The sequence below is a fragment of the Microtus ochrogaster genome, chromosome 4 (assembly GCF_000317375.1).
Source record: "Microtus ochrogaster isolate Prairie Vole_2 chromosome 4, MicOch1.0, whole genome shotgun sequence".
Taxonomy (NCBI): domain Eukaryota; kingdom Metazoa; phylum Chordata; class Mammalia; order Rodentia; family Cricetidae; genus Microtus; species Microtus ochrogaster.
The window spans coordinates 37,587,388-37,603,365 of NC_022011.1; the positions used below are offsets into that span (position 1 = coordinate 37,587,388).

The window sequence follows — 15,978 nt, forward strand, 5'->3', positions numbered from 1 at the left end:
GTGGGCGGCCGGGTGCCGGGACGCAGCCACGGCTCCTATTTCTACAGCGGGTGTAGGGGCAGAGTGGGTTGGGGAATAGTTCAGCTGCAGGAATATTCCCTGCTGGCTGGCTCTTAGATCCCCTCAGTATTGGAGCAAGCTGTGTTCCAGGGTTCCACTGTGTTTGCAGACAAACAGGCAGGTCGGCTTTTAAATATATTTTAAGCGTAATTTTTATTATATGTTCTACAATTGAACATGTTGCTTTCATAATAATAAAAAAGTTTGCCATCTTTCTAAAAAATAACCACCAAGCAGATTACAGTATATCTACCAATTAATCTACTATTAAAAGAGTATTTACTAATATGAACAAAATTCTGATGTTAGTGGCTGACCATATGATCAGACAGTATGCTCAGAATGATCCCAATTTCATTTAAAAACAAACAAAAGCCTCTGAATACATTTAAAAAAACTTACATATGAAATATACCAAAGCGTAGCGTTTATGTGGTAGAAATATATATATGTATATTAAACCATTTTTGCATCTATATTTGGCCAATTTTCCTCTACTAAATATGAATTTTTTCTAACTAGAAAAAAAAGATTTTTTTTAAAAAGAAATCTAGGTTAAATAAGAAGTTATCTTGTTAAATAAAATGAATAAAGTTGATGAGCAAAACAGAAAGGTCCTCCTACTGAGGCTTCAAGCTCTACCCATATAAGTGTCAGTCTTGAAGCCTATATATGCTCCAAGTAAGTGTTCACCACTGAGCTACATCACTAACCTTGTATGAAGCCTCTAAGTCAGACCCTGGTGAAGAGTCTAGAAAAAAAGAAAGTAGAGTTATGAGTCTGATTACAAGGAAACATGATTTTCAATCAAGTGATTATGGAAATGCACTATTTATATTACACATAACATACTCACTAAGGAATTATACTCTCAGATCTGGTGGAACTCTGAGGTTATTAAAAGACAATTTTCAAGACATTGCCTTCAAGGGTGTCATGTCAATATTGACTAGAAACAATATCAGAGAAAACACACTAGATAAGTAAAAAGCTCAAAGCTAAGCTTCTGTTTATATACTCTAAAGTCACTTTACTGCTAGCCACAACGTGAGTTGACATTCTGATTTAATCTAAGAATTTCTTGACTTTCATATATACTAAATGAGACTATGAAGAACAGCTGTAAAGCCAGAAGATACAGGAGGGACAGAAATACAGACATGTGTCCTCTAGCCCAAGAAATGAGATAGCTATGGAACTAAATTATCAGTTCAATCTAATTCCAGATCGCTATCTTCACTATGACAGGTGGCAGAGTTTCGAACAGATGTCAGCACCAAGACTTCTTTTTCTGGGAGCAATCCAAATTCCTGTAGGAAAGCTTCAAGGTCTACAGCAAAGAAGTCTTCCCCCAGCTGGTCAGTGACACGAACAAAATTGCCAATTAATTCACCCGCCTTGTAGATGAGCAGAGCAGGAAGGGCATTCCGGGTAAAACGACTGCTGGCCCCAATAACTGAGCTCCTCACTCGGCAGAATTTGACAGCCGGGTACTCTGTGGCAAGGCAGAGCATGCAGCCATTCATGGCTTCAGTCCCCGGGATGCCATCTTCATAAATATGAACCATGATAAGGGTGTTTTTCTGTTCTTTATCAATCATGTCTAAAAATCCTTCTCCACTGGGAATCTCAAAAACTTGCTTGAACTGGGGCCCTTTATGAAACTGCTGCCTCATCTCTTCCATTCTCTGCTTCCGATATTGCTGCAGAAACTCTTCGTCATCCAGGGTCTTGTCTACTGTAGCAAACTCCTTCAGAGTCATCTGCAGGAAGACCAGCAGGTGAACAAAAACAGATATTAAACAGTTTAATCAATGTGGATATGGACCCTGTAGTTAGAACACATAAGGAGCCACGTTACCGTCTTATGCACATTATGTCATTCTTCTATGTACAGAGGTGTGTTATATGTACAGAGGTGTGTTGTTATATGCACAGAGGTGTGTTGTTATATGCACAGAGTTGTGTTGTTATATGCACAGAGGTGTATTGTTATATGTACAGAGGTGTGTTGTTATATGTACAGAAGTGTGTTGTTATATGTACAGAGGTGTGTTGTTATATGTACAGAAGTATGTTGTTATATGTACACCATGTGCATGCTGGTGCTTGTGGAAGACAGAAGAATGCATTGGATCCCCTGGAACTGAAGTTACAGAGGTTGCAAGTTATCACATGGGTACTGGGAACCAAGCCTAGGTTGTCTACAAAAACAAGTACTTTTAAAAGCTGAGTCATCCTTCTGGACCATCTTGATTTTAAATTACATTTACACTCAGAGGGCAGAGGGCATGCCCATACCTTTATGCTCCTATGGAAGGTAGAAAGCAACTTGTATGAGTTAGTTCTTTCCTACCATATGGGGCCCAGGAATTTTTTTTTTTCTCTTTAAATCGGGGTCTTATTATGTTGCCTGGACTAGCTCTGCTATGGTCTCACAAGTAATTAGTAGTACATGCCCTGGCCGTCACCCTTGAATTTACCTATCACTGAATTCTATTAATGTAGGTTTAACCACAAGAGTTTACATTATTTGCACAAATTCACACAAGTATGGAGTACAAGACGAGGATTCAAACTAGACTCTTTTTAAAGGTTTATTTTTATTACTTTTAATTATGTATATCTATGTGTCTGTGTGGGGGTATGTGAGTGCAGAGGCCTGCAGAGTTCAGAAGAGGGTGTCAGATTCCCAGGAGCTAGCATTACACAGTTTTACCCCACCACGTGGATTCTGGAAACAGCACTGGGGTCTCTGTAAGAGCAGTGCCCATTCTTATGCACTGAGCCATCTCTCTAGACCCTTACGCTGGATTTTAGAGACTTAGGTTTTTAACAATACCATATTGTCTCTCATTCCAAACAGGCAACCTCACAGAACATCAGCTCTCTGATGGACACTCTTTCTGTCAGCCTCGCCAAGCATTACTTTAGTCACTTGATCCTTCTGAAAAGACAACGCGATTAAACTTCCAAAGGAACACACCTCATTGCTGCTTTGCACATGCATTTACATGACACAAACTCTAAACTTCCTTTTGTTTTTTTAAGATTTATTCATTTTATGTGTGAGTGTTTTGCCTGCACGTATCTATGAACACCAAATGAGTGATTGGTACGTTCCAAAGTCAGAAGTAGACACTAGATTTCCTGGAACTAGAGTTATGGATGGCTGTGAATTACTATGTAGGTGCTGGAAATCAAACCCAAGTCCCCCACAAAAACATGTGCTCTCAACCACTAAGCCAGCTCTCCAGCCCGTTTTTTTTTCTCTTTTTTGAAACAGGGTTTCCCTATGTAGAACAGGCTGGCCTGGTAAGCACTAGATAGATCAGGTTGGCTTCAAACTACTAATGCCCCCATCTGGGCCTCCCATGTACGACCAAGCCAGCTTTTCTATCTGCTAGGCAAGTGACTGTGGTTGTCTTGCTTCTGTAGCAGCAGCAGCTGTGGGTATCGTAACCTGCTTTTGTCTCTAGTTAATGTTAACAATACTTTATATTGTTATATTAATATATATATTAAAGGTGGTGATGCATACCTTTAATCCCAGCACTCAGAAGGCAGAGGCAGGTAGATCTCTGCAATCTATGGCGAAGTTTACACAGTGAGTCTCTATCTCAAAAAATTAAAAAATGTCCTCATGTTTCCAAACACTTTTATAAACTGATACATGTATGTCATACTTAACCTTTCCCCAGCCTCATTTCTGCCAACTAGGCAGTTTTCAATTCTGGTCTATTATAGGCAACTCAACAAGATGGAGACAGAATCTCTCAAATCTGACCTATGTGGTCATATGACTATTGGTTCATTCTGTTCTTTCTGTTCATTTGCTGTGAGCAGCAGGCACAGTGTGCTACAGACAGCTTCCCTGACAAATATCTTTCTCCTGGCCTGGTACAACAAGACATCTCTTCCTAATCTTGTATAGACTAGGGGTGGTAACCAGGTACCACACGAGAGCAGAACACTGGGTCAGTACTGTGTCATAACAAACCAGTATCCTTCTAGACTCTGTCTTATTACCAATCTTCTCATCACATTAACCTGAGACTGTCTTATTTGACCAACCTAACTGGGTCTTTTAGCTGATACATTATTTTCAGGTTTTATGTCCAGAAATCATTCCCCAACTCTCGACTTAATGCTTTATCTGCACCCTTAAGTTGAATGATTTTTTAAATTTTTGTTTTATTGGTTGTTTTGTTGTTTTTTGTTTGGTTGGTTGGTTTTGGTTTTTCCAGACAGGGTTTCTCTATAGTTTTGGAGCCTATCCTGGAACTTACTCTGTAGACCACTCTGGCTCCAAACTCAGAGATCTCCACCTCTGCCTCCCGAGTGCTGGGATTAAAGGTGTGTACCACCATCGACTGGCTACTGGCTGATATTTTTAAATGTCAACTTACTATCACGGTGTGTGCATATGCATGCACACAAGTGAATGTGTGGGTACATGTGTTACAGTGTGCAGATGGGGGTCAGAGGACAGCTCTGTGGATCTGGTTCTTTCCTCCCACCTTTACATGTGTTCTGGGAACTGAACTCAGGCCACCAAGCTTGCATGGCAAGCACCTTTCCTACTGAGTCTTCTCACTGACCCCTTTGCTTGATATTTTTAGCTTTAAGCCACAGTTAATTGATCTTAGGTACTCTAGTACATTTCTTCCTTGGTCAGAGAGAACAAGAGAGCCTTTAAATGTTGATAAGGTAAGGAGTTGTCAGGAACCTGGACTCAAATATATCCTAGTTCTACTATACTGCCTCAACAAAATAAATGTCCGTGAATATGATTAAGAAACTAATAGATACTCCACTTTCAACAGGCCAGTCCTTAACATGGATATTTGACCTGCAGAACCCTGGGGAGCTCAGCCAGCGCTGAGCTGAGACCAAACCCAGATGCATGCTGAATTATGACAGGGTTTTCCCCTTTGCCCTACACTGCAAAGCTCAGAAATCAAATTCAACTTCCTCCCCTTCCTGAATCACCAAGCCCACTTTCAGCAGTCAGGAAGTGTCAGAAGATGTCATTACCTTCCCACTGATTTTCTCCTGGAGGTCCTTCTGTTTCTGCTGCTCCTCCTCTTCGTCCAGATGGGACCTGCAGGTCATAGACAGCTTTTTGATCAGCCGTTCCATCTCCCGGCACTGCTCTTCCCTCTGCTCTGTCTCCAACTGCTTGAAGCGGCGCCAGTCATTGATCACACCTTTAGGACCTGAGTAGGGCAAACATGACCAAGAACAGACAAGGGCTTTAGACCAGCTGACATCTATAAACAGGGACTTACATCAGCAGGAAGCTTGCTCAATCTATTATACAGCAGGAGCCTCCATATATCCTTATACAGGGCAGAATGTTCTACATACAATGAGTTCTACTACAATATAATTTGCAGGAATTAAATGGCCAACCTAATGCCCAACAATGGACAGATTATTATTCATTTACTAAAAGGTAAATAAAAAACATTTAGGAAGGTCAAGGTAATTCTAGACAGAGCTTGGTGGCTCATGCCTGCAATGCAAGCATTCCACACTCAGAAAGATCAAATGTTCAGTCAACCTGAGGTATAAGATCCTTCCTCCAGGCAATCTTACCAAAAGCAATCTACATTTTCAACGCAATGCCAAGAAAATTCTTCAAAGACCTCAAAAGAATGGTACTCTATTTTGTATGGAAAAGCAAAAAAACCAGGATAGCCAAAACAATCCTGTACGATAAAAGAACTTCTAGAGGCATCACAATCCCTGACTTTAAACTCTACTACAGAGCTACAGTACTGAAAACAGCCTGGTATTGGCATACAGACAGGAGGACCAATGGAACCGAATAGAAGACCCGGATATCAATCCATACATCTTCGAATACCTGATTTTTGACAAAGAAGCAAAAAAAATATCAAATGGAAAAAAGAAAGCATATTTAACAAGTGGTGCTGTTATGGATATCAACATGTAGAAGAATGAAAATAGACCCACATCTATCACCATGCACAAAACTCAAGTCCAAATGGACCAAAGACCTCAACATGAAGCCAGCCACACTGAACCTTATAGAAGAGAAAGTGGGAAGTACACTTGAACACATTGGCACTGGAGACCACTTCCTAAACAGAACTCCAGCAGCATAAACACTGAGAGAAACAATAAATGGGACCTCCTGAAACTGAAAAGCTTCTGTAAAGCAAAGGACATGGTCAACAAGACAAAACAACAGCCTACAGAATGGGAAAAGATCTTCACTAACCCCATATCAGACAGAGGTCTGATCTCCAAAATATACAAAGAAGTCAAGAAAAGACTTCTTTTGATGAATGAGGTCATCAAAAGAACACATAATCCAATAAAAAAAAATGGAGTACATACCTAAACAGAGAACTCTCAACAGAGGAATCTAAAATGGGTGAAAGACACTTAAGGAAATGTTCAGGATCCCTAGTCATCAGAGAAATGCAAATCAAAACAACTCTGAGATTCCATCTTACACCTGTAAGAATGGCCAAGATCAAAAACACTGATGACAACTTATGCTGGAGAGGTTGTAGGGTAAAGGGAACACTCCTGCATTGCTGGTGGGAGTGTAAGCTGGTACAGCCCCTTTGGACGTCAGTATGGCAATTTCTCAGAAAATTAGGAAACCTTCTTCAAGACCCAGTAATACCATTTTTGGTATATATCCAAAAAATGTTCAATTTTGCCACAAGGACATGTGCTCAACTATATTCATACCAGCATTGTTTGTTTAGCCAGAACCTGGAAACAATCTAAATGCTCCTTGACCAAAGAATGGATAAGGAAAATGAGGCACATTTACACAATGGAGTATTACACAGCAGAAAAAAATGACATCTTGAATTTTGCAGGAAAATGGAGGTAGAAAACATCAGCTTGAGTGAGGTAACCCAGACACAGAAAGACAGTTATCACATGTACTCACTCATATGTAATTTTTAAACATAAAGCAAAGAAAGCCAGCCTATAAACTACAATCACAGAGAACTTAGACAACAATGAGGACACTAAGAGAGACTTACACCGATCTAATCTACATGGGAAGTAGAAAGTAGAAAAAGACAAGATCTCCTGAGGACCTTGGGGGAAGGTTGAAGGGGGGAGGAGAGGGGCAGGGAGGGGAGCAGAGAAAAAATGTAGAGCTCAATAAAAATCAATTTAAAAAAAAGAATGTAGAGCTAATGGGCCAAGCAGTGATTAAAAAAAAAAAAATCCTTCCTCCAAAAACCAAAGGCTGGGAATGTAGGTCAGCTTACAGAATACTATCCAAGAACTCACAACACCCACCCTGTATTTGATCCCAGCACCAAAAGGCAAGAGGGGCAGGATGAGAAAATTCTACATTTCTTGACACGAAAGATACTCCATAAATATTGGGGGGGGAGGGAGGTGTTAGGCGTAGTAGTACACATCAGGAGTATGCCAGAAATTCCTACTATAGAGAAGCTGAGGATGAAGGATCATTTGAGATCATGAATTCAAGGCCAGCCCAGGAAACACAGTGAGACTCTTATCTATAAAAAGAAAACAAAAACGACTATTTCTTATGTAATAAGATGGCACCAATTTAGAAAGTTGCTAATACAGTAGAAGAAAAGGTGTAAGGAAAAATACTGTATTGCTGGCTAAACTCTAAGAATCACCTCAACTTATAGCACTGGCATATTGAGACATTAAAGAGGACTGGGGATGTAACTCAGTGATAGAGCACGTGCATAGTATGAACTTAGTTCAACTCTCAGCAATAAAAAAAAAAAACTAAAAACAATACACAGTATTATAAGAGCCACGGAGGTGGCTCAATAGGTAAGAACCTGCAGTCCAAGTCAAGCGCAAAGACAACATTGTGTTGTCTCTAGAAGTGTAATTGGAGTTGGATAAAGGAGACTAGGAGTTTCTAGTTGTTATATACTTTACAGGCCACTTTTTGAGTCAGTTTCCAGAGCTCAGCACTTTCCAGTACCTGTATTGACTGAAATGCCTTCGCCTGCCAACTCGGCCTCTGCAGGTGTGGAGCTGCTGGCTGGAGCTCTGTCTCTGTCTTCATGGTCACTGTCCTCATCCTCGCTGGTGCTGTAATAGTACTGTAGTTTCTCCCCCAGCAGTTTATCATCCAGGGTTGTCATGGTGCCTGGAAAAGGGCAATAACTGTATCAAGGATTTTTGCTGACTTGAGCAAGGACACAAATCTGACCCATACGAGGTGCTCTTGTGCTGACATCAGAATTTTTCAATAAGCAGAATCTCAACAAACCCCAACCCTGGCTCTATGCCATAGTTTACCCGGTCTTCTGTTTTAGAAGGCATAAGTGAGGCTCAGATAAGGGGTGTTTCTTTCAGCTGATAACAGATCCACAGATATGTGTTCCTGTGTAATCTTGTGCACTGGGTAAGAGCAGTCTACTGGCTGGTGACTTTATTCACACACACTTCCAGACTGCTAGCTAACAAACTGGGGAAAGGTTCTCAGGGAAAACATCAAAAGGGAACACCAAGAGTATAGTTTTGCAACTAAATTGTTCACTCCTCTTCCTCACTAAGGCTGACCTCAAGCTGGACCAACTGTGATGAGCTAAAGCAAGTTTCTACAACAAGATTTAAAACAATAACCAAATGTTTAAAGAACACGGAAGACCCAGCTATTTTGGGGAAGCGGTATAGTCAGCTCCTTAAAAGTTTGTTTGAGGAACTAGCAGGAATGATTAGAATAAAAGAATAATCTGGATGTGACAGTGCACACCTTTAATCCCAGCACTCAGGGGGCAGGGGCAGGTGGATCTCTAAACTGGAGGCCAGCCTGGTTTACAGAGGGAGTTCCAGGACAGCCAGGGCTACACAAAGAAAACTAGGTCTAGAAAACCACTCCCCACCCCACCCCCCAAAAAAAGGAAAGAAAAGAATACAAAACGGCCCTTCCTCTAAGCATACAAACACCTTGCTGCCTTCAGGAGAGACAATACGCGACTTTTACAGTATTACAATGTGCCTGTCTCCCACAGAACAGAAACACAACAGTGCAGGTCAAATAGGAGAAAACTTTAAAAAAAAAAGAAAGACACCCTTTGTCGGGGTGCACAGCGAAGTCCGAGAGACAGGTAAAGATAGGTTATCAGAGATGTGCAGGGGCCAAAAGAGAGAAGAGTGCTGAGGAGGCTGAGCAGCTGAGGTGAGGAAGGCCTGCACTCTGGCACCGAGAAGTACCGCGGGTGGGAAGACCTTGAAGAAGGCGGTCTAAGGAGAAGGCAGTGAGATGGGCAGGGCCAGAGAAAGGCTTGCAGGAGAAGCGAGGGAGAGGAGGGCAGGGTAGGGAAGGGTTCAAAGAAGAGCGGGCAGGCAGGGCTGAAGAGAGGGCAGCAGAGAAGGGCGGGGCGGAGCTCAGGAGACAAGAGGGTGGGGGCGAGAGGCTGAGCAAGCGGCCGTGAAGGCGGAGCCACGCGGGGCTGAGCAGGAAAAGAGCCCTGAGGAAGGCGGGGCCAGGGAAGAAAAACCATGGGAGGGCGGGGCTGAGGAGGCAGAACAATGCGGAAGGTGGGCTGAGGAGGCGGAGCAGCGTGGAGGGCGAGGCTGGAGAGGGGCACGGCGAGGAGGGCGGTCCTGATGAGGGGAAGAGCGGAAGCCCCTCGCGCCCAGGCGCGCAGCCCCGGCCCCACCCAGGCTAGGCCCGCCGCTCCCTGCCGCTGAGGCCGGTGCGGTTACCTCGCCTCGCTCAGTCGGTCCCTCCAGTCACCAGCACGGAGTGCTCGCTAGGGGAAAGCAGGGCCACACCGCTTTGAGCGACGGTGCAAAGCTGCCGAGAGCGGACTGTGCGGACCAATCAGGAAGCCTTCCGGCGTCATGGCGGACGCACGGTGCCCAATCACAAGAAGCTTATCCTGGCATGGGCGGGGGGGAACTACGGGTACTATCTTAGGACAAAACTCTTCAAAATTAAGTTTGAACTATGAATTTCTAGTTTTAAATAATAAGAAAAGTTTATCAACTTCCCTTCCAAGTTTATAAAGAAGTTCCGAAAGCGTTTTCTTGGTTTTTCCTTTTTATGTCTATTAAAACGAAGAAATGGGGCTGGAGAGATGGCTCAGAGGTTAAGAGCATTGCCTGCTCTTCCAAAGGTCCTGAGTTCAATTCCCAGCAACCAAATGGTGGCTCACAACCATCTGTAATGAGGTCTGGTGCCCTCTTCTGGCCTACAAGCATACACGCAGACAGAATATTGTATACATAATAAGTAAATAAATAAATTAAATAAATAAAACGAAGAAATGGCCAGGCGGAGGTGCCGCACGCCTTTAATCCTAGCACTTGGAGGCAGAGACAGATGGATCTCTGTGAGTTCGAAACCAGTCTACGCTATAGAACTAGTTCCAGGAGAGAGGGGGGAGAGGAAAGGAGGGGAGGAAAGAGAGGAGAGAGGGGAGGGGGAACAGCTCTCCAGAAACAACAAAACGTTTATTTCTTCAAGGATTAGTAACCCAAAGAACAGAAATTAAAACTTAATAAAATACAAATCCAAGCCCTTAACAACCAAAAGTATGACATCCTGAATTGGATTATTGGACAGGAAAACGGTACGGAGAATTGAAGAATTTGAATGCCTTCTATCAACTAATATTAGTGAAACAGTTGTTGAATCAGTAGTTTGCATAATTCTACGGTTATATATGGTGATAACCTTGAAAATTCTAGATAAAGAGATTAAAAAACTATCCTATTTTTGAAAATTTTGTTAAACCTAACATGATTTCAAACTGTGAGTGCTAGTTGGAGTGTCTATACACAGCTGTGAAATTTCTCATTAAAAACCGTGTGCAAATTAAATCGGGAGGCAGAGGCAGGCGGATCTCTGTGAGTTCGAGGCCAGCCTGGTCTACAAGAGCTAGTTCCAGGACAGGAACCAAAAGCTACAGAGAAACCCTGTCTCGAAAAAAAAAAACAAAAACAAAAAAAAAAACAAAACCTAGATTTATATGAAATACATTGTTTAAGATAGGGCTCAATTTGAAGAAAGAGGTTCTCAATTTATGGTTCCAGGATCACCTAAACATTACTGCAAATTTGTCTATATGCACATTTTCTTCAGAAATTATTTGTTCAGGCTAGCAGAGACAGCATCCTCCAGCGCGCGCGCGCGCACACACACACAAACACACACACACCAATTTAAAGCAATTCCCTTTAAAAGCTCCGTTGCGCAATAAATACCTTATTTATTTATACCTTTTCAGTTGTATATGCATAGTAGACTTTAAGTTTGTGATCTGCTTTTCTGCTTTAAGTGGCGCAACCAGCACTCAGAAAGAGTGACTCTGCAAACAAAAAACAAAAGTCCCTATGAATATTTTTAATGAATACTTGAGGGCCAGTGAGATGGCTCATCCAGCTAGGTGTCTGGGCACCTGAGTTCAGTCCCTGGGATATGCATGGTGGAAGGCAAGAACTGACTCTGAAAGATATCCTCAGACTGCTACAGAGTCAGCCTCCCCCAACCATGTAAATAAATAAATCAATGTTAAAACATTTTTCATATATACTTAGGAAACGCTTTCACTTTAATTTTGCTTTTATTGAGCTCTCCCTAATGAGGCTGTCTTCTTCATCTTTTAAAGTTTTTAAAGTCCGGCTGGGCGGTGGTGGCGCACGCCTTTAAGCCCAGCACTTGGGAGGCAGAGACAGGTGGATCTCTGTGAGTTCGAGGCCAACCTGGTCTACAAGAGCTAGTTCCAGGACAGGATCCAAAGCTACAGAAAAACCCTGTCTTGAAAAAAAATTCACTTCAGGGCTTCCCAACAATCCTCCATTTCGTTGGGCAATTTCTACTCTCATTATAAGAAAAGTAATTCATATCTATTCTTTCAAATTTCAATACCTCTTCCCCTTCCCTCAATCAGATAAACTTGACTTTTGTTAACCCGAAAAATAAAAACAATCAGAAGAGACTTGCACTTGATTCAACAACCAAAACGCACCCAGTGTTTTCCTACAACCACTCACTAAATGAATCACTGATACTGTTCCTTGAACTAATAGTACTATTTGTCTCTTCCTCCCCTGTTTTATAAGGCTTCCTTTCTATAGCATATTAATATACTTTCTCATCCTTAAAACAATATTAATACTATTGTTTACCTTTATGATTATTGAAAGTCTAAAATTGAGGAATATATCAATATTGAAAACGTGTACCTTTTAGCTTAATCATTCCACTTATGGAGGTTCAACTTATAGACAGAGTTACAGGTATATATTGTTTCATTTAATAATGAGTTTTTACTTATTAATAGAGTAACTAATGAGAAGTTTGGAGGCACACACCTGCAGAAGTCCCAGTACTTAGGACAATGAATAGGAGGGTCACTGGAGCCCAACACCAAGTTGGTCAAAAGAGACCCTATGTCAAAACAAAATAAATAGATCAGTATATATCAGTCTTATGTCTGCATAAAATAACTATATAAACAACATTTATTATATATACATAAAGACAAAGACAGAAAGCATAGGTAAATATATAAGAAATAAGTTACATTTGCAGAGCAAATGAGAATCAGAAGTACAAGAGACACTACTTTTTTATTTTTCAAGACAGGGTTTTACTGTGTAGCCCCGGCTATCCTGGAACTAGCTCTGGAGACAAGGCTGGCCTCAAACTCACAGAGATATTCACCTGCCTCTGCCTCCCAAGTGATGGGATAAAGGTGTGTGCCACTACCACACAGTGATAATTATTTACACAAATTTATATGTAATTTTTAATCATCTAAATGCTATTACCTATTATAATATTGTCTTGGTTGCTGTTCTATTGCTGTGAGGATATACCATGATCAAAGTATTTAATTGGGGGCTTGCTTACAATGAAGAGCAGTGTCTCACAACCTGTAGGCCATTACCCCTTTGGGAGTCAAACGACCCTTTCACAGAAATCACATATTAGATATTTACATTATGATTTATAACAGTAGCAAAATTACAGTTATGTAGTATCAATAAAATAATTTTAATGTGGTAATTATAACATGAGGAACTTTATTAAAGGGTTGCAGTTTTAGGATGTTGAGAACCACTGTTTCAGAGGGTTACTTCATGATCATTATAGCAAAAAACAGACAGGCATGGTCCTGGAGCAGTAACTGAGGGTTTTAACGTTCTGATCCACAGTCAGAGAGAGAGATGCTGTACTTAGGATGGGCATTTACACATCTACAGCAAGGCTACACCTCCTAATCCTTCCTAACTAGTTCCACAAATTGAAACCAAGCATTTAAACATATAAGTCTATGAGGGGCATTCTCATTCAAACCACCACAAATAAACTTATTTTTTTAAAAAAAATTATTTATTTATTTATTATGTATACAGTGTTCTGCCCACAAACATGCCTGCAGGCAAGAAGAAGGCACCAGATCTCATTATAGATGGATTTGCTGGGAGTTGAACTCAAGACTCTGGAAAAGTAGTCTGTGCTCTTAACCTCTGAGTCTTCTCTCCAGCCCCCGCAAACTCACTTTTTAAAAATATAAGCTACTTCCTTCTTCCACATCCCTCTGACCATATCTCAGACTCTTCTTATAAGACTCCAAATATTCTAGGCATCTGTTCTTGCATTTCTTATTTGTGATACACACTATAAGTTAAAGCCTGTTCCTACTAGTCAACTGAAGCCATGGGCATCACAATACCACAGATTTCACAAGGCAGCCTTTGTAGGTCCTTTATAAGTTTTTGTTTGTGTTTTAAAGTTTCCTTTTTCTTTTTTTTTTTTTTTTTTGTTTTTTTTTTTTTTTTTTTTTTTTTTTTTTTTTTTTTTTTTTTTTTTTAGTTTTTGGAGACAGGGTTTCTCTGTATAACAATTCAGACTGTCATGAAACTGGTCTCAAACTCACAGAGATCTGCCTCTCTCTGCCTCCTGAGTGTTGAGATTAAAGGTGTGCCTCCTGTTAAAAATAAAAAAAGGCTTATATTTTATGTATTTCAGTGCTCTATCTATATGTGTGCCTGCATGCTCGAAGAGGGCATCAGATGCCATTGCAGATGGTTATAAGGCACCATGTGAACTCAGGACCTCTGGAAGCGTAGTTCTCTTAACTGCTGAGCCATCTCTCCAGTCCCTGTTTTCTTTTCATTTTTATTTTATGTGTATGAATGTTTGCCTACGTGACTATAACTGTACCACATGTGTTCACTGCTTGCCAGATAACTGTCACATCACTGGGACTGAAATTACACAGTGAAAGCTGTCGAGTGGGTGGGAACCAAACCCAAGTCCTCTTCAAGAGCATCCAGTGCTCTTAACCACTAAGCCATCTCTTTAGCCCCAATTCTATGGCCTTCTTTCTCCATTCATTACTTTCTCCCATTTTTACCAACTCCATTGAGGTTCTTGGTGACCTCTCTGCTTCCTTGCCTCTAAATAATGCTGTGCCCTAGGACACACACACACACACAGAGGGAGGCTCTTTCCAAATAATAAGGAAAAAGTAAATTACATTCAAACATTTACTCAAGTGAAGAAGTTAGTAGATGCATGTCAAGAAAGGTTTTTTAGGGCTGGAGAGATGGCTCAGAGGTTAAGAGCATTGCCTGCTCTTCCAAAGGTCCTGAGTTCAATTCCCAGCAACCACATGGTGGCTCTCAACCATCTGTAATGAGGTCTGGTGCCCTCTTCTGGCCTGCAGGCATACACACAGACAGAACATTGTAACATAATAAAATATTTAAAAATATAAAAAAAAGAAAGGTTTTTTAAAAACTTAGCTAGGTGGTGGTGGCGCACACCTTTAATCCCAGCACTCGGGAGGCAGAGTCAGGCAGATCTCTGTGAGTTCGGGGCAAACCTGGTCTACAGAGCTAGTTCCAGAGCAGCTAGGACTGTTAAACAGAGAAGCCCTGTCACAAAAAAAAAAAAAAAAAAAAAAAAAAACCTTACTGATTTATAAAAAGATGGGGAAAGTAGAATGTTGAGAAGCCAAGATGAGTCTGGCAGAAACTAACTAGGAAAAATTGGAAAGCAGCCATTACAGGGTGAGGAGGTTGACCTCTGAGAGCCGATCAAGTCATTAAGGGAAATAATAATTATTATTTTTTATTTTTTTTTTTTTTTTTTTTTTTTTTTTTTGGTTTTTCGAGACAGGGTTTCTCTGTGGTTTTGGAGCCTGTCCCGAACTAGCTCTGTAATAATAATTATTTATATTGTTGTAAGCACCTCTATTTTGAAATAGCACTGCTATTTCCTAGTCAATTTTTTTTTACTGCTGATCAGAATTTTTCAGATTAAAAAAAAAAACAGTACGAAGGATGGATTGATACACATCTATCCATCCATATATAGCAGAAAAATCATGAGGAATTGGTTCATGTGATTATGAAGGTCAATTTTTTGTTGTTGTTTGGGCTTAGGTTTTGGTTTTTGTTTTTTGATTTTTTTTTTTTAGATAGGTTTTCTTTGTGTAACAGCTGTGGCTGTCCTGGAACTCTCTTTGTAGATCAGGCTGACTTCAAACTCACAGAGATCCGCCTGCCTCTGCCTCCTGAGTGCTGGGATAAAAGGCTTGTGGCCACCAATTGAAGGTCACTAATTTTGTTGTTGATGATGATGATGTTGCTGTTGTTGGATGTTTTGTTTTTCAAGACAGGGTTTCTCTATGTAGCTTTGGAGCTGGTCCTGGAACACACGCTGTAGGAAGGTCAGTACTTTAAATGATGTATTTGCTCATTAGCTGATGGGTTAAAAGTGGATTGTTACTATATAATATTATTATGGTAGATGAATAAATTTGTAAACTGTGATGACCTTGAACTCAGAGATCTACCTACCTCTGCTTCTTCAAAAACATGAACCACCCCCTAGCTCGGAATATAAAATTATAATAGTCATTAGCAATTGTGACATTTGAGTTTCTTGTATAT

General features: G+C 40.8%; 1 protein-coding gene across 5 annotated transcripts; it reads right to left on the reverse strand.

Annotated features, from left to right (window-relative positions):
• Positions 1 to 194: 194 nt before the first annotated feature.
• On the reverse strand, positions 195 to 9,883 carry Pdcl (phosducin like). 5 transcript variants are annotated; one of them, XM_005345935.3, is made up of 4 exons: positions 9,772 to 9,883; positions 8,039 to 8,206; positions 5,098 to 5,279; positions 195 to 1,823 (listed from the first exon to the last, which is right to left on the reverse strand). In XM_005345935.3, exons 2-4 carry the CDS (start codon positions 8,199 to 8,201, stop codon positions 1,272 to 1,274), a joined length of 897 nt encoding a protein of 298 aa, XP_005345992.1. In that variant the 5' UTR covers positions 8,202 to 8,206; positions 9,772 to 9,883; the 3' UTR covers positions 195 to 1,271. The 5 variants fall into 5 exon arrangements, with proteins under 5 accessions (XP_005345992.1, XP_026634644.1, XP_026634643.1 ...); XM_026778843.1 differs by lacking the exon at positions 9,772 to 9,883 and adding an exon at positions 9,135 to 9,455; XM_026778842.1 differs by lacking the exon at positions 9,772 to 9,883 and adding an exon at positions 9,010 to 9,123.
• Between the last annotated feature and the right edge of the window lie 6,095 nt (positions 9,884 to 15,978).